The sequence below is a fragment of the Passer montanus genome, unplaced genomic scaffold (genome assembly GCF_014805655.1).
Source record: "Passer montanus isolate IOZ18808 unplaced genomic scaffold, ASM1480565v1 scaffold29, whole genome shotgun sequence".
Classification (NCBI taxonomy): Eukaryota; Metazoa; Chordata; class Aves; order Passeriformes; family Passeridae; genus Passer; species Passer montanus.
The window spans coordinates 9,147,699-9,169,107 of NW_024367596.1; the positions used below are offsets into that span (position 1 = coordinate 9,147,699).

The 21,409-nt window shown below is 51.6% G+C and overlaps 2 protein-coding genes and 3 non-coding genes across 5 annotated transcripts in view; 4 read left to right on the forward strand and 1 right to left on the reverse strand.

The window, feature by feature from the left end:
• The window catches only part of NCL (nucleolin), a 7,609-nt gene extending 450 nt beyond the window's left edge, over positions 1–7,159 (forward strand). Inside the window, exons 2-15 of the mRNA XM_039713712.1 lie at positions 319–426; positions 1,009–1,300; positions 1,626–1,778; positions 2,153–2,332; positions 2,473–2,556; positions 2,813–2,951; positions 3,185–3,321; positions 3,657–3,783; positions 3,997–4,130; positions 4,483–4,603; positions 4,710–4,844; positions 5,356–5,490; positions 5,940–6,160; positions 6,398–7,159. Of these exons, the coding sequence (XP_039569646.1) occupies positions 319–426; positions 1,009–1,300; positions 1,626–1,778; positions 2,153–2,332; positions 2,473–2,556; positions 2,813–2,951; positions 3,185–3,321; positions 3,657–3,783; positions 3,997–4,130; positions 4,483–4,603; positions 4,710–4,844; positions 5,356–5,490; positions 5,940–6,160; positions 6,398–6,474 (2,043 nt within the window). The 3' untranslated portion in view covers positions 6,475–7,159. The remainder of the gene's footprint in view (positions 1–318; positions 427–1,008; positions 1,301–1,625; positions 1,779–2,152; positions 2,333–2,472; positions 2,557–2,812; positions 2,952–3,184; positions 3,322–3,656; positions 3,784–3,996; positions 4,131–4,482; positions 4,604–4,709; positions 4,845–5,355; positions 5,491–5,939; positions 6,161–6,397) is intronic.
• LOC120504450 lies at positions 2,666–2,735 on the forward strand. The gene has a single exon (XR_005628026.1). It is a non-coding gene; the product is annotated as a small nucleolar RNA SNORD82 (small nucleolar RNA).
• On the forward strand, positions 4,988–5,064 carry LOC120504451. The gene has a single exon (XR_005628027.1). It is a non-coding gene; the product is annotated as a small nucleolar RNA SNORD20 (small nucleolar RNA).
• Positions 5,670–5,810, forward strand: LOC120504444. Its single transcript, XR_005628019.1, has one exon. It is a non-coding gene; the product is annotated as a small nucleolar RNA SNORA75 (small nucleolar RNA).
• Positions 7,160–10,809: 3,650 nt separating the features above from the next.
• On the reverse strand, positions 10,810–16,683 carry B3GNT7 (UDP-GlcNAc:betaGal beta-1,3-N-acetylglucosaminyltransferase 7). The gene is made up of 2 exons (XM_039713954.1): positions 16,556–16,683; positions 10,810–12,261 (listed from the first exon to the last, which is right to left on the reverse strand). The coding sequence occupies exons 1-2, from the start codon at positions 16,564–16,566 to the stop codon at positions 11,061–11,063; spliced, it is 1,212 nt and encodes a 403-aa protein (XP_039569888.1). The 5' UTR covers positions 16,567–16,683; the 3' UTR covers positions 10,810–11,060.
• Between the last annotated feature and the right edge of the window lie 4,726 nt (positions 16,684–21,409).

The following is a 21,409-nucleotide window of genomic DNA, read 5'->3' on the forward strand; positions in this document are numbered from 1 at the left end:
CCTTTGGGGGGGGGGGTCCGTGTGTGTGAGGGGCGCGGGTGGGCCCCGCGTGCGAGCGCGCGCGGGACGGGGGGGCGGGGCTACGTCACCGTGCGGCCACGTGGGGCCGGGGACGGCGAGCACGTGGGAGCGGCCCCGGGCAGGCCCCGGTGCTGCCCCGGTGGGGAACGAGAGGCGGGAACGAACCCGCGGCCCCCTGAGCGCCGCCGGGGCCGGAGGGCGGCCACGTGGAGGGGACAATTGGCCGCCGGAGCGAGCGCTGGCGGGCAAGCCGGGGGAGCACGGGAGCTAAACGTGCTGCGCCCGCTCTCTTTTCAGACCCCGAAGAATCAGATCAAACAGAAAAAAATGGCTCCTCCCCCGAAAAAGTTCGAGGAAAGTGAGGAAGAGGAGTCCTCTGAGCTAGAAGAAAGCAGCGGAGAAGAGGTGATTGATCTAGGGATGGAGTCGAAGGGATGCACGTGTTACAGAGGTGTCCTGAGGGTTGTGGGTTACACTGTAACAGGGGTTTAATCAACAGTCGGTGTTCCTCACTAAACTGTGCCTAAAGAATAAACTGGATTTTATAAAGCTAAAGCAGCCTGGGGAAAAATAGCTGAACTCCTCAGTCTGTATTTCCAGGCTTTTGGAAGTACTGCTGGCATCTTAAAGCTATCCTAAAGCTGATAAGCAAGTGGATACATAATTACCCTAGTAATGAGCACTATGACATTTGTCACATGTGGTTAATGTGTAAAAATCCCAAGATGCTAAATGCTAGTAGACCCCACTGGTCTTGGTTCAGGACCAGGGAATTTAGAGGTGCTTTGATGTTCTGTAAGTAGGCTCCTGAAAGCATGAAAAAGCTGAGTTTGAGCTTTATTGATTTATTAAGGTGGACACTTGAGGTAACTTAACAGAAACTGTCAGACAGATATTCTTTAGATTTCAGTTGCTGTGTTTGTCTGATATTGAAGTAATGGTAGGTTAAACAGGCCAGCATGAGTTTTACACTGATGTGTCTTTCAGATGGTCCCCCAGAAGAAACCACAGAAAGTTGCTGTTACCCCAGCCAAGAAGGCTGCAACTCCTGCAAAAAAAGTTGCTACTCCTGCAAAAAAGGTGGTTACACCTGCAAAGAAGATTGTGGCTACTCCAACGCCCAAAAAGGCTGTTACTCCAACTCCTAAAAAGGCTGCTGTCGTAACCAAAGGAGCCAAAAATGGAAAGAATGCCAAGAAGGAGGAGAGTGAAGAAGAGGACGATGAAGATGATGATGATGAAGATGATGATGAGGAGGAGGAGGATGAAGAAGATTCTGGTAAGTTACCTTTGAAATATGCATTGACTAAAGGTGGTTCAGTCAAGTCATTTGAGTACCTTTGGAATTGAAAGATTTGTGTGATGTAGTACTGGGGAGGTTCATTGATTAAAGAGGGGTTATGAAGGAGAGGTGGGCAATGGGTGAAGTTTGGAGGAAAGCTTGGAGTGCAGCTGCCTTACACACAGCCTGTAAAACATCTCCTAGTTTCTTGATTGCTCTTTCCTGAACTTCTGGGCAGAATTTTGGGGAACTCTTAAGTACTGTTTACCTATACCACTCATTGATTGAACTTTTGTAGTAAAAACTTGTACTGTTGGTGCAGATGAGGAAGAGGAGCCACCAATGCCTGTGAAGCCTGCAGCCAAAAAGCCTGCAGCAGTACCAGCCAAAAAGCCTGCAGCTGTGCCAGCAAAGCAGGAATCTGAGGAGGAGGATGAGGATGAAGAGGATGATGAGGACGATGAAGAAGAGGATGGTATGTTTGTTATTAGACACTTACAGGGAGCTGGGAGAGGGAAGTAGCTTACAGGATAAAGGGAGTGATGCAGTGTGTGCTGAGCTGGTTTTTGCTGGTTGCTGTTGCCCACGTTGCTGAATGGGTGTTAATTTCCCTATTGTCAGTTAAACTTTTTACTGTTGCTGAACAGGTTTTGGGTTTTTTAATGCAGTAAAACTCCCAAGGGAGAGAGACATCTTTTGTAAAAATTAAGTGTATTAAACTTCTTTCCTGAGAACACACAAATTTCAGGAGACATGAGAAACATTTTGCTCCACAGCATTTTGTTTTCTTAGTTTCAAAAAGTGCTTAATGTGGAACTGTCTATAAATACTGTGCTCATCTTGTTTCAGAGTCTGAAGATGAAGCCATGGACACAGCCCCTGTTCCAGTGAAGAAAACCACTCCAGCCAAGGCTACACCAGTGAAAGCCAAGGCAGCAGAATCTGAAGATGAGGAAGATGATGAGGAGGATGAGGATGATGATGAAGAGGAGGATGAAGAAGATGCCGAGGAGGAAAGTGAAGATGAAAGTGAGTTGAAGTTTAAAATCTTACAGCTGCTGTGTAACAGGAGGTCTTGTGTGTGACTGGTGTGAAGATTAATGCTCCTGTGTTGATTCAATTTAGGAAAAGTTCTGTATTTTTCAGTGTTGTTTTGTTTTCTGGCACAGAACCTGTCAAGGAAGCACCTGGAAAGAGGAAGAAAGAAATGACCAATAAAAGTGCACCAGAGCCCAAGAAAAAGAAAACAGATGGTAAGCGGTGTGGGATCATCAAGTGATGCTTGGTAATGGACTGTGATTGGACTCTGTTGCATGAGGAATGTAACTGTGAAGATCCAGGATGTCATGGGTGGGGTTTCCCAGCACAAATGATGATTATAAGGGACTTAATACTGAAATATGATGTCACTTTTGAGCAAAAACTGATGTGCTAAAGCTGTCTGGACTCTGGCTCCCAGTTTTAAAAGCTGCTTAAAAATAAAACAAACCCACTTTATTATCTTTTCAGAGAAAGTCCAGTCAGCTTTCTCTGTATTTGTTGGAAATTTGGCCTGCACCAAGGAGTTTGAGGAGCTGAAGACTGGTCTCAGAGAATTCTTTGGGAAGAAGAATATTGAAGTTACAGATGTCAGAATTGGTTCTTCCAAGTGAGTGAAAAAGTAGAATTTTGCTGTTAATTTCTCTTATTTGGCACTAATTTGTTCAGAGGGGTCCAAGTGTTCTGGTTCCCCTCAGGATGCTGGGGTGGCTGCTTGGTAGTGGTGAGGGTTTTAACTTTGCCTGAAACTTGACCAGCCAGGACCTCTCTGGTGTTAGGTTTGTGTTTGTGGTCTCTGCTGCCAGAGATTGATCAGAGACCTCAAGGATGCTGTTCTTGCAGGCGGTTTGGCTATGTGGACTTCTCATGTGCTGAGGATCTGGATAAAGCTCTCCAGATGAATGGAAAGAAATTAATGGGTTTGGAACTCAAACTGGAAAAAGCAAAGAGCAAGGAAGCCATGAAAGAAGACAAGAAAGGTATGGCCCAATTAAGAGTTTCTAAAATGCTTACGTACAGATATACGAGTTCAGACTGGAATATCTGCAACTGTGATCCCAAGAAATAGTGCATTTTGGGAGGGCTGAGGAAGAAATAGGTTTCTGAAACTTTAGGACCTGTTTTTTGAACTTGATGCCCTCAAGAGAAGCACAGTAGTTTCATCAACTGTTGTTACAGTTGCATTTGCAGCTTCTGAAAATGTGAATGCTTGCTGTTAATTTCTGCTGGATCAACTTGCTGAGTCTCCCTGAACTGGCAGTGTAGATGAGGAGGCATTTTTAGCTGGTAACCTGAAAGTAACTTGTCTTTGCAGTGAGAGATGCCAGGACTCTGTTTTTGAAGAACCTGCCCTACCGCATAACTGAGGATGCCATCAGGGAGGTGTTTGAAAATGCATCGGAAGTCCGGATAGTGATGAACAAGGACGGGAGCAGCAAAGGGTGGGTAGCTGAGAGGACTCTCATGTGTTTGGTGTTCCTTTAGTTCTTGGCATATTCTGATGAGCTTCCATGTCCTTTGGCTATCTCCAGGAACCTGCTGCATTAGTTGTCTTACTTTTTGCAGCATTTTGCTTTTACATTTCCCCCTCCCCCCCATTCACAAACTTTGTTCCTGGAAGGAGACATTTGCTTACATTCTTTTCTGTGTTGTAGGATGGCCTACATTGAGTTTAAAACAGAAGCTGAGGCAAACAAAGCTATGGAGGAGAAGCAGGGCACAGAAATTGAGGGTCGTGCCGTGGTCATTGACTTCACCGGTGAGAAGAGCCAGCAAGATCATCAGAAAGGTACTTTCCCTACTGATAACATGCATACAGATGGCATTCAGGATTCATTTCCACTTGCTTCAGAAGTTCCTGGGGGTATGCCAACTTGAAATACTGCAAGCAGATTAAGATACCAGATTTTTTTACCTGACTTGTGCTCTGCATCCTATGCACTTTGTCTCTACTGTATGTTTCAGACAAGGGGGGCAACTGGTCTCAGTGAATAAAACAGGGTTGGATTTTCCTTTGTGCCTCACCTTGAGGTGAGGAAAGGGCAACAAGTATTCTTACCCCTTGGCAGAGTCTGGTAGCTAGAGAACAAGAACTGTCCTTCTCCAAACCTGCACTTAACAGCACTGATTTTTCCCCATAGAGTCAAAGACCCTCATTGTCAACAACCTCTCATATGCTGCTACAGAAGCAAGTCTCCAAGAAGTGTTTAAGAAAGCTGCTTCCATCAAGGTGCCACAGAACAACCAGGGCAGGCCTAAAGGGTAGGTTGTGCCTTTCACTTGACCCCCAGGCTGGCATTGCAAGTGGCTTGCCTCCAAGGTATCCCTTGTTGTTCCCAGGCTGACTGGAATCTTCCTCTCCACACAGGTATGCATTTGTAGATTTTGCCACAGCTGAGGATGCCAGAGAGGCATTGAATTCCTATAACAACACAGAGATTGAAGGCAGAACAATCAGACTGGAATTCAGTTCACAGAAAGGGAACATGAATGCACGAGGAGGAGGAGGAGGAGGATTTGGAGGATTGGAGCGTAAGTGTTCCATGTTTGATCTCCAGCTGTGGCAGGATCGCCCCATCCAGGCAAATCTGGGGCTGCTTTTTTTTAAAAAAAAAAAGAAAAGCCAAACATTGTAAGCAAGTGTGCTGGATATGATGACTGATTATCTGAAATGCTGATGAAACTGTTGTCAAATTCCTCTAGATAGTCAAGTGCTGATCCAGCAGTGTCTATACAGTTATTATCATTGTTGTCAAGGTGCAATCATCTATTTTTAAAAAAAGGCGTGGGGCAAACCTAATTTGGCAGTATCAGGTTGGCTGAGGGAAATCCTTCATGTCAGGCTCTAACTGCAGTCCTGAAAAAGTTTCCATGGACTCCAGGTGCTTGAGCTGTTCCTTAAAAACAATCCCTTTATTTTTGAGAGGTGTTCTGGGATCCAGTAATGCAAGCTGGATGTGATGTTATGAAGCTGAAGGTTGCCTTGCTCAGGCTGAATGCTGAATGTGCTTCCTTTTCACAGAGCAAAGCAAAACATTGTTTGTCAGAGGCCTTTCTGAGGACACCACAGAGGAGACGTTGAGAGAATCATTTGAAGGCTCAATAAGTGCAAGAATAGTCACAGACAGAGACACTGGATCATCTAAAGGGTGGGTTAAACATCACCTGGGCAGGTTCAGGTGTTGCAGAGCACCTCACTGTAACTGATCTCTGCAATGCAGGCTGTTTCTCAGGCTCGTGTGGGTGGTTCTATGAAACTGGTATATGGGGTGGGAGCAGAGAGCACACAGCTTTGGGTGGTGCAGGGCAGCACGTGCTCACTTCTCACCTCTTCTCAATGAGCTCCTTCCTGCCAACAAACCTCCGTGGCAGCTGATGGATTCGCACGAGAAGAAAATTAACTGCACAGTACTGGCAAACTCACAGTGGGGCTCCATCGATTGTGGTTAGCCACTGCTGTCCTACAAGTGACACATCCTGTGGGATGCAGAAGTGCTGCTGTTTGATTCCAGAAGGATTTCTGTCGGGAACCCGTAGGTGGTGCTGCAGCTCGTGAAATGTGGCTGACTGTCTTTTTTTCTTGTAACCTGTTTCCTAGGTTTGGGTTTGTGGATTTCAGCTCTGCAGAAGATGCCAAAGCAGCTAAGGAAGCCATGGAAGATGGAGAGATAGATGGAAACAAAGTGACCCTTGATTTTGCCAAGCCAAAGGGTGACTTCCAGCGTGGCGGCGGATTTGGTGGTCGTGGTGGCAGAGGAGGTGGCCGAGGAGGAAGAGGTGGATTTGGTGGCAGAGGTGGTGGCAGAGGTGGATTTGGAGGTAAGAGGAAGCAAATGCTGCTGTTCAAGGGGGTGTGCTCCAAAATGAACCCAAAGCCATTCTTGGGGTTACCGTGTAGAGCTACCAGAGAATATTGGATGTGAATTTATTTTCTGTCCTGTGCCAGGATGGGTTTGGAAGGGCAGTGATATAGATACACCACTGCAATATATTTGTGTGCATCTAATATAAATACTGGAGTGATAACTCTGCTTTTTGCAATGATTTTCTTTCTAGGTAGAGGAGGCTTCCGAGGAGGCAGAGGAGGAGGTGGAGATCACAAGCCGCAAGGGAAGAAGATCAAGTTTGAATAAACTTCCCCTTTCCTTTCCCTTTTCCTGCTCTCTGAGACTATCTGAAAGGACTCCGGGGGTTTTTATTCTCCTTTGGTCTTGGCGGAGCCTTCGGAGGACATTCCAAGAAGCGAAGCAGTACTGTGAGCCACTTGGAAGATAAAATTTTCATTTCAAGGAAGAGAGAGCAAGCCATTTTGACTGCTTGCCTGTTCAAATGAACTTTTTAAAACAAAGAGTGATAGATGTGGGAATTTACCCCTTGTCTGTGAGTTGTCTTGAATTTATAATGTTTTACCCATGTACAAAAAAAATTTTTTTTTTTCCTATAAACTTCTGTAGCATTTTTGCTGTAAAAATGCAGAATGTTTTATCATTTGTGCTTTAGCACCCTGTCTTGGACAGATTAAAGGACCTAAACTGGTTCGTGTTACTTCTGTGCCACTAAATGAAGCCAGGCTGTGAGAAACAGGCTGTCTGTAGCCTTCCCTCTTTTGGGTAAAGGTCATTGGTGTCACAGCAGCAGCTTCTGTCCTGCTCTGCTCCAGCAGTGTATGTGTGCTGTGTTGGCAGGAACTAGGGGGGAATATGGTGGCCAAGGTAAGCTCTGTAACTACAACTTTTAACTGAAGATGCTGTGATGGTGCTTGCTAGCCAGTTGCTTTTCTACTTTCTTTTTAAACAGTAAATCAGATCTTGTACTAAGGCCCTGCAGTTCAGTTGCTCTCTCCTACAAGTATTTTCTCTTGTGCTTCATTCCAAATTGTCTCCTCCTCCTGCCCCCAAGTGTGAAGCAAATATAAAAGCAGGAGTTTGGGCTAAGAGGCTGCTTGTTTGTAACCAAACTCACTCCTGGTGTCCTTCCTCATGCAAGGTCAGGCACCTGGGGGAGAAGGGCCTCAGTCCTGTGGCAGTGGTCAGTTTTTCTAGCCAGGCACAGGGTGCTGCCCTGCGGTGGCAGCTGATGGAGTGCATGGTGGGTGCAGAAAACGGGCACAGAAAGCAGAAATGTGTAGCTGAGCCTTCCTGCACATAGGGTCCCTTAGTGTCATCTACCCATGCCAAGCTGAAACATCCTGCCCTGACATTTGGCCCATGCCAGTGGCCTCTGGCCGTGGTCAGACTGTTCCACCCTCCTGGCACACGGCCACTGCTGGGACCGTCCCTGCCCTGCCGAGCCTCTGCAGCCGCTCATGCTGCTGTGCCCATTTCTCCCTGGCTTCCCAACATCGAGCCTTGCCAAAGGCCAGTCCCTGTGGCCAAAGCAAACCAGTGGTGTGGGGTCGTTTCACCTGGAGAGCGGTGCGGTTTGTGTGCCCTGTGTCATCGCCGCCGGCCCCGGCTCTCCCGGCCCTTCGCCATCGGCCATTTTGGAGCCGCACCCGCCGCCCGCCGGCAAATGGAGGGGCGGGCGCGGCCGCCAGGGGGCAGCAGCCGCCCGCGCTGCGCTCCTGAGGGCGCCGCTCCTGAGGGCGCCGCTCCTGAGGGCGCCGCTCCTGAGGGCGCCGTTCCTGAGGGCGCCGCTCCTGAGGGCGCCGCCCGGAGCCTCGGCCCGCCCCGCTTCCACACCGCACACGGCCCCTGCCCTGCTCCCGCTGCGGGACACGTGGCGTGTGACAGCGTGGGGTCACGCTGCAGAGGGAATGGGCAGGAGTATCCATCAGTGCATCCACTGAGCAGTTGTTTTGTCCATACGTATGGAATTTTATGTGCCCTGGAGAAGCCAGTTTGAGTGACAGATGGCCTAGCCTGCCAAATACAGCGTGTCCTGGTCCCCTTCCCTGACCTCTGTTCCCCAGCACCCGGAGTGTCCGAGCTGGGTGCCAGCCCTAGAAACAGCCCCTTAGTGCCCAACACCGAGGTGAGAGCCATGGGTTCACCTGTGGCTTTCCTCCTCTTCACCCCAGCCAGTTCAAACCTCATGACCAGAGGTTGTGTTAACCATGGTGCTGCTGTGGCTGTGGAAGTGAGCACGGTCCTGCTGTGGGGAGGGTAATGGGACAGGAGGTGCCCCTCTCCTCCTGCACAAGGAAAGAGTACCCAACAAAATCATTGAGTTTCCAGCCCTGCTGAGGTGGCTTTTGCCACAGGGGTTGACATGAGAAGCTCCTCCCTGCAGGGCACCAGGAGGATCTGAAGTTTAGTTTTGAGATGGAGGTGGAGGCGTGCATGAAAGAGAGAAAATACCCACCAGCCTGATTGCCATGCCTGGCTCCACAAATGAGCTGTGCCAAACTGGAACAGAGCAGCTTCAATCCCCCAATGCCCATTCCATGGAGTTAGTTTTGTCACTGTAACACATTGCCAGGTTTTGTTCCCAGCAGAAACTCACTAGTAATGACATGAGGTGAAGGCTTGTAGGATTTTTTTCCTTCTTCTTTTAACCTTTATTTAGAAACTAGAATATTCACCAAACTCTACAAGGTTTCTCTGTACAGGTCCCACCAGGTGAAGAACAACACTGAGAGATGTCTGCACACAGCCCTGGCTCACCGTACACAATGCTACAGAGAGCGAGAGCTGACCCTGCATCCAGGATAAATGTACAGCCTAAAGTACTGTACTTAACATAAATTATGGAGGTATCAATTTGGAAAGTGTTTCTGAACTCACTCCTGTTGGAAGGAAGGCGGGGAGGGGAAAAGGAAAGAGTTGTGTGCTGCCTAAGCCCAGTGGGTACCAAAAATGCCCTCAGGACTCTGCCCTGCTGCTCCAGGGACCCGGTGCATTGTACATCCAGTTTCACAGTATCACCACCAGCTGAGCCCTGGGCAGCACTGGCTCTTTCGCTTCCTTCTCTTCAAATCTGCATCTCATCTGAACAGGGCCATTTTAAGAGTGGTGTGGCTTGGCATGTGGGTGTCCTTTTTGACTGGTTTATGCTCTTTTTTAGTTTGTTTTCTAACCTGGGAAATGTACTTGGAGTAAATTAAACAGGCCTGTTTCCAAAACACATTAAGAAAATAAGAGAAAGGGAAAAAAAAAAAGGCACTGCACAGGGGGACCTTTGAGGTAGTAAAATTTTTTTCCTTTCAATGTCTGGCACCAGAGAGGAAGAGGGAGTTAAGGGCATCTGTGCCCATGTTTCGCTGTGCGTGGTCAGGACTATGGATGTGGCTGTGTGTGTCCACCCCCTGCAGGGACATCTGGGCATGCCAGCCCTACACACAGGGACATCTGTGTGTGTAGAGCCTGTGCCTGGGAGCACGTGTGAGAGCATGTGTGGCTTTGCACATTCCTGTGGCCTTTGCTCATGCCTGCAGCCAGTGGCTGGAGAGCATCCGTGGCCCTTGTGTGGCCACATGTCCCTCTGTTGAGCGGTTTCCACCAAAGCACCCAGCCCAGGGCTCCCCTCGAGAGCTCGTGGCCTTTCAGCCTAAAGAAAAAAGGCCGTGTCTTGTGACATCGTTTCCTGTCATGCTCCTTCATCTCAGCCTGTAGAATAAATACTGCAACAACCCTGAGAGCAGCAGACGTGTGAAACATCAGCTTTTCTTCACTTTGTCCCCTTGGACCCTGCTTGTCATGCCAGAGCAGGACCAATATCTCCAACCTAGCCTGGAGCATCACAGTTGCTGACAAACCAGGGCTGAACCCGAAGCAGCCACACACAGCCTTTGGGGCTGTTGTCCCCCTGCAAGGCAAAGCCATGAAGGCAGTTGTGCAGCACAGAGGGGGTCTCCCCACAGCACCCCCTGGGATGCCCAGGAAGTTGGGTCCCAGAAGTGACAAATCCCTGGGGCACTCCATGGGAGGGCCACCACTTTTCTCCACCTCTTCCTTGGCCACAGGCAAGGGCAGCTGGCCTAGTCTCTTTCCTGCCAGGAGGAACAGATCCCTGAGGAATTTCAGCTGTGTGCATTCCTCTGAGGACACATGCAGCAAGGCTGCAGAGGGGCTGGGGAGCCAGGCACAGCCCAGGCTGGTGCTGGGAGCCACCATAGCCCAGGACCCTCTGACAGGGACCCCAGTCCCCCATCTGCCAGGCTGAAACCCTAATGGGGACTCAGGGCTGTTGAGGCCCAGCCTCGGAGAAGAGCCCCTTTCCCCAGCTGCATATGGGGACACAGAGGACTTTGGTGGGGGTGAGCCCAGTGCACACGGGGTCAATGTTACCAAGACCTTACACAGAGGAGAAATTTGAGATAACAAATAAAATCCCGTGATTTTTGAGTCAGGAGGGGTTGATGCACTTGTGATTGGCTGAACTCCCTTGGAGCAGCTTCCCTGGATAGCCAGACCCTGAACATCTCCAAAAAATGCCAGTGCCACATCCCTCCCTGCCTCCCTCCACTCATCGTGCTGCTGTGGAGGAGGTACCTAAAGCAGAGCACAAACCTCTTTGTCCTCTCTCCATTTTGTGCTAGACTTGTCATGTTTTGTTGGTTTTTTTCTCTTTTTCAGCAACCCCCAACCCAGCTGGAGATACGTGAACCACAATACAGTACAGGAACAAACCCTGCCTGTGAGTGCAGTGTCTCTGCCCTCCTCACCCCGGAGGGCAGTGCCCCTGAAGGATTTGTGTGCCACCAGCAGAGGTTCACCCCACCCCAGAGCAGGGATCAGTTTCCCAGCTCCTGCAGTCCCAGCTCTCCAGAGAGACTGAGCTAAAGGACATTGAGTTTTCTTGAGCATGTCAAGTTACTGTGGACCAAGTCCCACATTTGGAGCAGCTCTGGAGGCAGCAGTTTATGAACCACCAACATACTCCGGTAAAAACATGGCTCCTTGTTCATCTTGCTGTTCTTGTTTTTCACAATACCAAAAGTCTTGAAGCCCTCGTGCCCAACAGGTGACACTTTAAGGACCTCCAAGCACATCCCTAGGAAGACGTCATCGATGGGGTACAGCTCCAGTGTCTCTGAGGCCTTATGCAGCCTCTTGGCCAGGGCTCCGTCCATGACAAAGCCCCCACCCCCTGCATAGGGTGGGTAGATGTTTTTGTTGTAGAGGGCACTGGGGATGTAGTACTTGTTCTCCTTCCTACGGATTGGCCTGGCCCTGAAGAGGACATCCCCCACAAAGAGGTTCTCTCCCTCCTTCTTGTCCTCCAGGAACTCCAGGATATTGCTGGGACTCACAAACACATCGTCGTCGCCTTTGAAGATGAAGTGGACGTTGTCACAGTAGATGTCGACCCACTTCAGGAAATGGACCTCTTTGAGGGTGAGGTTGAAGAAGCTGTCCAGGAAATCCCACTGCAAGATGTCCCCATAGATGTGGTTCTCATAATCTAGCAGTTTCTGGTGGTTGGCTCTCTCCTCCTCCTTGGAGGCGGTGCCCAGCAAGAAAAGCGTCCTGATCTTCTTGCCCTCCACCTCCTTCTCTTGGCCCCAGGTCCTCCGGATGGCCTCGCGGCGGTCGTGCTGTGTGATGATGGACTTGACCACAATGAGCAGGTAGACATCCCCACTGCACTTCTCTGGGTGGTTGATCAGCATGGGGAAGTAGCGGCAGTGCCGATAGAGCAGGAACTGCTGGAAGTTGGGCTCCATCCCTTTGAACCAATCCACCTTGCTGAAGTTCTGGTTGGCTGAGCAGTTGGTAGTGGTGACATCCCAAGATTTTGTTTGCTTTGTCGTCACGCTCTCCTCCTTCACAGGAGCTTTCTCCTTCTTGGTCTTCCAGAAACTGCTGCTGATGGAGAAGGAGTTGTCTCTCTTCTGTGATTTCAAGGGCTCTGAAGGGGGCAGTTCTTTCTGCTGCTGGCCCTGCATGAACTGGTTTGGGGCCATTCCACGCTGCAGCACCGTCACTGTAATGATCAGCAAGAAGGAGAGACAAACTGTTTTGTAGATGGTCTTCTTCCTAAAGGGAGGAGAGACAAGGGGTTAAAGAGAAGAATATACAGGCTTAAGGAGGCTTGTCTGCAAAAGCACTTCCTTGAGAGGTCATGGGATGCTTAATAATCTGTGTTCCATCACCTTTTGAGGAGGAAAAACCTTGTGGGAAGAGTTGCAGGACACCTCAATGCATACTCTTCCCAGCTGCATCCTGCTTGTGGGGTGGCTTTGGCCACACTTAGCTGTAGGGAGAGGCACAAGGTATTGTGGGGGTGGTTGCAGTGTCATCTGATAACCCCAGTACCTAAGATCAGGGAAGGGTTCACAGGAAAAATGAAAATGGGCTGAGAGAGAGAGGTCAGGGTGAGAGTTTCAGCAAGGCAGCTGTTTCAGAAGAAAGTCCCAAGGGAAACTGCAGTTTCAGCCATCTGAAAATTGTAGTTTAGGACAAGAGCAGGAGGGAATTATCTTCTCCACAGAAGCCTTAGCTCCAAGACAGACATACTGTCCATGGCCTAGACTGGCATCACAGGTTACACAGCAGTGAGAAACCAGAGCTGGGAAGACCACAAGAGTCAACATGAAACTAGCATTGCTGTTTCATTTCAAAATGGCACATCAGGACAAAAAAAGAAAGTCATTTGAGTCAAATTTCATGGTTCAGTGGGAAAAAGACATCACTAACCCTACAACCACTTTGTGAACCAGTATTTCAGGTGGCACTCCTGGGCATTTTGGCAGCTCCTGGGTCCCCTTGCTTCCTTTGTGGTTATAAGGAGCAGAGGATGCAGGGCAGATTTTCCCAGCCTGTGACAAACCAAGTGTCTGCATGTCCAGGGTGTGCAGGGCATGAGATCAAGCCCAGTGCTTCCTGGGGCCATCCTGCTGCTCTCCTCTGCTGCAGACCTATAGCCCTGGGAAGCTGCTGGCTCATGGGACAAACCCTGGATGGAGCTCATGGGGAGCTTGAGCGGGATCCTCCTGAGGTCCTTGGGACTGTGGGAAGGCTGTGCTTGGAGATTATTGATGCAAAATTCCTCCCCAGCCTGCTTTTCCACTCAGCTAAAGGTGGGTTTCTCATCCCCCTGCCACAGAGGAGGGGAACTGCCCTCTCTGCCCAGCTGCAGAGCTCCTGAGTGCCCAGCTTCACTCCACAGCTTGCACACACTGTGCCAACTTCCTCCTGCCTCAGTCCTGCATTTTCCAGCCACCTTGGGCCATCTCCCTGTGCAGATGAGCACTGGGCATGGGAGGATGGCAGCTGAGCTCCTTGTCTCACTCCCAACAGCTTCTCAAGAGCAGCCCCATCTCTGTCTGCTCCGACACGAGGTGCTTGGCAGTCCCTGAACCCCTTTTTCCTGACACTGGGTTGTGGAGCTGACAGAGACAGATGTGGCACTGGTCTTGGAATGCCCCTGTGCCTGTCCTCTTCATGTCAGAAGCACATCCCAACCTGGGTGACACTCACTGGGACAGCCCTCAGCCTCCTGATCCTGTCAGAGCCAGAAAAATCCAGAATCATCTCTAGCAGGCAGATGCCACCTTCACTTCAGGACAGTCCAGAGAAAGAGCTTGGGGTGATATCTGAAACATTTAGCCCAAGAATTTTCCAGGTAGACAAAAAACCCCAGAAAAGCAGCGAAACTCTCCTAGACCTGGGGACTGGATTGTGATCAGAACCACCGTGAAGCTGCTGAAGTTTTGGGCCTCAGGCTGCGTCAAAGCTCCTGTGGGACACCCCATAGGTCATCAGACTCCCCAGGGCAGAAGACAACACTGTGCTAGGGGATTCCACTCACCCTGAAATGCAGCAAGCCCAGATGGGAGTCAGGAGCTTAGAGGAGCTCCTGTCTCTGGCTTTGCTCTGAAGCACAAAGACGATGTTGTCGTGGGAAAACTGTGATCACTAGTGTGGACTGTGGGAGCGAGCGTGGAAATAAGTAATTAAGGATAAATGGATAGATATTCCTCATCCGGTTTTATATGTGACCACTCATCTGAGACTGATGAGGGAGCAGTTCTGATTAGATCTCACCATGCCCTTAACCCTCTCCAGCCCTGCCTGCACAGCTGATTCTTACAAACCCCTCGGTTCCAATACAACTTTATTCCAAGCACAGCCAAGCAGTTTACAACCTCTCTTCCATACCCGGCACTGCTGCAGAAATAACCCCTGTCACCCTTGTATAGTAATTTCATTTGCATCAATCCCATCCCATCCTGTCCTGTCCCACCACATTCTTATGCTCCCCGCCACCCAAGGACAACAAGCGATAAAATACTCAGCCCGAAGGATGGCCAAAGGTTCCCCAGAAGCCAAATGGCAGGAATTACTGATACAAATTTTAACAATTTGCATAGGTAGGGCTGTCACTAACTGGCACAGATGGTCCCAGCCTTGGCAGACTCTGCACTGACACCCATTACTCTCCTTGGGACAGAAGTTCTGACCCAGGGCTGAGGGGACAACTCCAGCTTTTATTAAGAGGTGGAGCGTCAAGTGGCCTGGGAATGTTTGTAGGTGAGGTGTTGCACAACAGCACAGAAACTTATTCTTCCTTCCTTCAGTGGACCCTGTTTCCCAGTTCTCCAGTGCAATTCCTGCTTCGTTACAAGAACCTATTTGGGATTTTTCCTACTGGTCTGACTGCAAACTACGGGGTCCCACCAGGTCCAGCAGGAGCCAGGAGACCCACAGCCACCTCTGCCCTGCAGAAACCCTGTCCCTGCACTGCCAGGAAAACAGTGGGAACTGGGAGGACCCTGAGCCTGAACGGCAGGCAATTCCCATATCAAACCAAGGATTTGGGGGGCAGAAGAGCAACAGTTGTTTGTGCATCTTTTCGAGTCATGAGTCCTTCTGCTCCGTGGTCTCCTCAGCTGGGAAGTCCTTTAGGTACAGGTGAAAAAGTAACTCCTGCTTTCTGGGGATGCACTGGCAAGGGAGTGCTTTGGGTTTGTTGCATTGCAGAGAAGTCACCCTGCCAAGCCCCAGGACCCTTCTTTGGGGCACAGCCCCCAGCCAGTCCCATAGTGTCTCAGGAGCTGGGGACACCCAGCACTGCAGGGTCCAAGGGTGGCAGCCACCGGTGGTGCTCCCATTGGTGCCAGCCAGGTCTGTCTGCCCCAGCTGCTGGTGTTGCTGCCATCAAGAGAGCTTTGAAACACGCTCCTCCTCTTCCTTTTTATCCACCAAGGAAACTTCAAAAGCCTCCCTGTGAGGTGGCTTTGCCACCAGGCAGTTAAACATAAACTCCAAATTAGAGGTGGGCAGCATCCCTTTTTAGCTTTTGATGCTCTAGGGCAGATGAGGCCCCGGGAGACAGGGGCTCTCTATCCCTATCCAACTCACTTTGGATTCACCTGAAAATATCTTTGATCCGCCAGCGCTATCTTTATGTGATAGGGGCTTTTTCTGGCCCCTCAATTAGACACAGTCACTGAAGGCACAGCCAGTATAGAGTCCTGTCTGTTGTCAGCGCCAAGGATTTGAAAAGGGGATCTATAAAGGGGCAGATGCTGGGCGGAAAGAACCCAAATGTCCCCAGAAAGCAGCCTGTGCAATAGCTGGGCGCAAGCACCAAGCGGGGCCGCAGCTTACCGTGGGGGTGCCCGGAGACGCGTCCCCTCCTCATAAAGCGAACTGGTTTAAATAAAAGGCCGTAAAAGCACGCTTCTGGGGAAGGGGCAAGAGCTGAAACCCCGGTATTGCCCCCGGCGAGCGCATCTGTCCCCACGCTGGCGCTGCCGTGGGACGGGACCCCACCGGGCAGGGCTGGAGGCCCTGCTGTCCCCGGCCCCTCCACACAAACCAGCTCTTTTCAGGGAAAAGCTGGGAAAGGCATTCCCAGGGATTGGGGGGCACCAACCGGCCGCCCCTGCCCGTTGCCCCCATCCTGCCTCCCTCCGGGCCGGAGCTCCGGTGCCCCGGGATGGAGAGAAATTCGTGCCGGGAGCGGACCCCCAGAGAGGCTTCCCCGGGGCACCGCGGCCAGCGAGACCCGCCGGGGAGCCCCGCAGAGCCGCGGCCGCGGGACGGTCGCTCCGGGGATGGGGACAGACGGACGGGGGACAAATGACAAACTCCGTCCTTAGTCGCTTCCGCATGCCCACCGTCCCCACCAGAGCTGTCCCTCCCCGGCCAGCCACCCCCGAGAGGGACCCGGTGGGGACAGGTCCTCGCGGTGCCCCGGCTCCGGGCAGGACGCAGCGTCGGGGCGGCCGTGCCGGCAGCGGGAGCGGAGGACACGGCACGGCGGACGCAGGGACACCGGGATTCGGTGCGGGAGCGGGGCTCGGGCTCCCCGGAGATCACTCACCACTGGAACATGCTGGGAGTGGGACGGGGCGGCCGCTCCGCTGCTGGCCGGGCTGCCCGCGGTCCGGGCGCTTCTCTCTGCACTCTTCCTCCTCCTCCTCCTCTTCTTTTTTCTTTCTTTCTTTTTTTTTTTTTCTGCTTTTTCTCTTTTCCCTCCCCTCTCTCTCCGAGGTGGAGCCTAGAGATGGATGGCAGAGCAGGTAGGTTAACTCTTGCCCTGCCCCTCTGTCCCGTCCCCCCGCCCGCCCCAGCCGACAGGCACCTCCCCAGTGCTCCCAGGGCAAGGAGTTGAAGGGTGACACCGCACACGTCCCCCTGAGGACCCTCCCCGCTGCCGATGGCACACTCACCAGGATCTGGGAATTCGGGAGCGTCCTAGTCCGGCTCCTCCTGTACTGTCCCCTCTCCGGGGTGCGTTAGCTGTGCCCCAGAGTCTTTCATGCTCCTCCCGGGATACCCACCTCTCCTGGGACCCACTCTTTCCCCATGACCCACATCTCACTCAGGGTCCACACCTTGTCAAGGACCAATTCTCTACCCAGGGCTCCAGTCTCACCCAGGCATCCATGCTCTGCCCAGGACACACATTTCCTGGCACCCACAGCACACCTGGGGGTGCAGGGAGTTGACAGGGAGTTGCTGCAGCAGGAAGGTGCACGAAGGTGCACAACAACATGCTGGGACCCCTCATGTGTCATTTCCAATAACATCACAGCCAGGTGAGGGGTCCTTTCAAACTGCTCCTTCAGCCCTTGTTCAGATTCAGTTTCACCAGCATTCCTGCTAGAACTGTGTCAGAATGGGACATCCCATTGCCCAGGAAGAATCAGATTAAAGACCTTGCTTTCCTTTTAAACGTAACATTTCAGTTGCAGGTATTTTTCAGCTATAAAAATCAGTCCTTGTAATTTCTGGTATCTCCCTCCCTCCCAATCCCACCAGCTGCTCATGTCCGCCATGAAGCCAGGCTGGGAAGCCTGCAGGAAATTTGCAATATTTCCTTTCCTGTCCAGCAGAGATATCCCAGTCCCTTTCTGAACAGTTCCTCTGCATTTTTCATGAGTGATGAGGGTCAGGGTCTCTTACAGCTCTCACAACCCCCTGGACACACTGAGTTTCTCATAGGAAAGGCTCTTCTTTCAAAGACTGGACATGTGAAGGAACCCACACAACCTCTGCTACTCAAACAGCACCAAGAAAACTCCATGTCCAGCTCAGTTTGGGGAGGAGGACTGCACTGCTTTCTCCAGATGTGTTTCTCTCTCCTTATCTCAGCTTATCTCTTTCCCAGGTGCCCTGCAGCTCTGTGTCCTGGGGCCTGTGAGAGCTCCCCAGGAAACATTGCCTAAACAGGCTGCACCAGCTCTACAGCATCCCATGTCCTTATCATCACCAAAAGTCCATACATACCTTTCCTGATTCCTTTTTAACCTGTTCCCAGTGCCTATAGGAAAGTTTGTATTTTCTGCATTCACGGCTCCAAGAAAATCATGGCCATGAGATTCACTGAGCATCATCCTGGGCAGAACAGGCTGTGAGAAGGAGCCACGTCATCCCTGCAGCACAAGGGGATGGTTAGGTGCATGCCAGCCCATGGCTGGGAATTCACCCCGCTCTGCAAAGAGGGGCTCACAGTGGAGGAGAACCCCACTGGAGAATGGCCTTTGCATGAAGGGATGTGAACAGGAGAGCCCTGAGAGCACAACAACCATTTCATCCCTGCAATCTGCCCTGGGACCACGATGGGGACAGGGATGGCAGCATCCTCTTGTGGGGAGCTGCAGTAAATCCCAAACCACAGCCCCGGGGTGAGTGCTGCCATCGCAGGACACCCAGCAGCCGTGGGTGGGTGCAGTGTCCGGGGCTCTGCGATGCCCCAGCAGCAGCACACGCAGCCAGCAGGGCTGTGCTGCTCCAGCAGGCTGAGGAGGGCTCCTGGCAGCCTGGGCAGGGAGCTGTGCCAGTCCTGGACGGCTGCTCCGTTCAGGAAAGCTGTAGGGCTGCAAGCATAGGAATTCCCGGATGATTCCATGCTGCTGGGCAGGGTTTTGGCTCAAATAATCCCTACCTCCCCCTGTGTGGGAAAAAGATGCACATCCCACTGCATGAGAGCACTGCAGGCCTGGGGTGTGAGGGCTGCACAAAGCTTTACCTCTGATAATCATTGAAGGCTCAAATCCTGCCAGGTCTGGGGCTTCTGACACCTGGGATAAACAGTCCTGGGCATCCCCGGCACCACCAGCTCCTATTTCAAGGAAGAACCTGAAAATGAAGCAGAATTGTTTATGATTTATTTTTCATCATTACATAGAAAAGCTTAGGACAAAACCAAATTCTCAGCTCTTCAGAAGCAGAAAAGCAGCAGGAAGAACAAAATCCAGCTGAAAGCATATTTCTTTTAAAAAGTCTTGCTCCACACGCATTCCCTTTGCCTCTTTCCAGCACCCAGCAAGAGCAGGTTTCACATGAGCAGCCACAACCACTCTGCTGAGAACATAACACGAAAAAGAGAAACCTGAATATTTTTATTCACCCCAGCAGACTCAGCCAGCAGCACATCCCTGCCATTCCTGCCCAGCCCTGCCTTCAGCAAAGCAGCTGAATCTGTCGCCTTGCCCCTCCTTCTCTGCAGCACCCCTCAGTTGTATGTCTTAGGTCTGAGCCATTAGACTGAAATTTGGAGGCACCAGGTGCCTTTTTGGCACTGTGGCCAGCGCTGCAGATTTCTGGATAAGGGCTCTTGGGTGGCAGGTGCTGCTGGAGCATGGAAAAGCCGAGTTCCTCGGCACAACACCAGTGACGTTTGAGGTGTGCCAGGCCACTGCAGCCCCGGGAGAGCTGGCAGGTACCTGTGAGGAACATTTGGACACACTGTCATTGCACTGGACAGGGATGTGGAGGGGAAGGCAATGCACGGATCTTCCTGGGTGACACCCAAGTGACAGCCAGGGTGACACCAGCTCCTGCTGGCAGCAGCCATCTCCACATCTGATGGCTCCTACAAACCATTTGCAGAGAGCCAGTCCCAGTGCCACACGCTCACCCCCCGCCCAAGCATTATCCCAACTGCTGGCACTGCTGGAGATGGGGAGGGACAACCTGTGGGGACAACAAGGCTTTGGAGCTGGCATCAAACAGGGCTCCAGGACATTGTCTGGGTTAAGGGAAAGGACGAGGACGGGGGTGATGCCCAAGTGGCTCATTTAGATGTTCTCAAAGCTAACCACAATGCTTTTTTTGTTTCAAGAATCCTCTTTTAATTTCAAAGTGGACCTGAACTAAAATGTTTTATTCAAAAAAAAATAGTACAAAGAAATAAGTGAGCTTTTTTTATTAAGTTTATGTAATCCCAGAAGACTGGCTAGTGGCAGATTGACCTAGCCAGTGTTTTCCCACTGATGGTTTGGAATTTGTTTCACTGGGGAAAGCTGCACTGGTTTCTTTGATATGGCTTTTTTTTTGGTGTGTGTGAGTGTTGTTTTCTGATTTATTTTCATTCCAGCAAATTATACATACACAGAAAAAACTCTCACTTCTTCTTCCAGGAATTCTCACACCTCCCGACCGCTTGTGCCAACACTGTGGTCCCTGGGCTGGGTTTCCCACACAAGCCGAGGTCCTGTTGCCCTGTGGAGACACACAAACCAGCCCTCTCCTCCCCAAACCTCTGAGTGCCTGGAGCAGGACCAAGGGCTCAGCCTGACCCGACAGCAGCTGCACAGGGTGGTCACACTTTTAGGTTTTTCTTTGTTAAACCACTCACCTGTGGTGTACCCTGGAGCAGGGAGGGAGGTCAAGGCCGCAATTTGTTTGGCTGAGCCAGGCTCGCACCACATCAAGAATTTGCACACACTCAGGAGCAAACATCCTGGATGTGATAGGACAGGGAATGTTCCTTTCTCCTTCCATGTTTGTTTTCTAAGCACCTTTCATGATGCTGTGGTAAAGAGCAGCCCTGTGAGACTCGCCCATCACCGCGGCTCTCACGTGGAATGCTGGGAGCTGGGAGCGGGACCGGCTCTGCCTTAGTCCCAGGGAAGGCTCCCCAGGCAGTTGGGATTAATTATTAACCTGATTTATTGCTGCGTCTTGGAAGGTGGAGCAGACGTCACGGACTGACCAGTCTGACGTGGGACACCGGGAAACACTTCCACCCCCACAGAAAGCTCCCTCTGCCTGCCCCTGCTAGCAGAGCCATAAACCAGAGCCGGGCGGGGTGAGTTGTTTCACTCATTAACCCCCGTGCCCCGTGGCTGTTTCCATGGCAGTGCCTCTGCCAGAGCAGGACCACACCGGCACCCAGGACGCAGGAGGAGGTTTGCTGCCTTCCCGCAGCCAGGTGCTCCATCCTGCTCCATTTGCCTCGGCATCTCACACACTGAAACACTGGGGGCTGCTGAGACACCTTGAGCCACAGCTGAAAGCCACACCTTCTGTCCTGCCTGGAATCAAACACTCTGGGATTTGCATGATTTCTTCCAAAAATAGGGGAGGAGTGTAAGTTGCTTCACAGGGTGATGGCTGGGCCAGCCCCCGTGGCTCTGGGGTGCCCAAGCTGCTGTTGCCCTTTGCAGACCCAGCTGTGGGATGCAGCTGGGGCTGGCAGGGAAGCGCCCTCCTGGTCACTGTGCCGGGAGCCACAGGAGCAGGGCAGGGGGAAGCACTCTGCAAACCTGGGTGGGCAAATCCCAGGCCCAGACCCACCCGAGGGTTTCTGTCCCTGGGCTTCCCCTTCCTCATTTTCCCCAGTGAAAGGCTCCCAACAGCCTCAGGGCTGCTGCCCAGTGAGGATGCTGCCTTCCCTTCCCCTGGGATTTAAACCCCTGGGACACCTGGGTGTCCTGGGAGCCCCGTG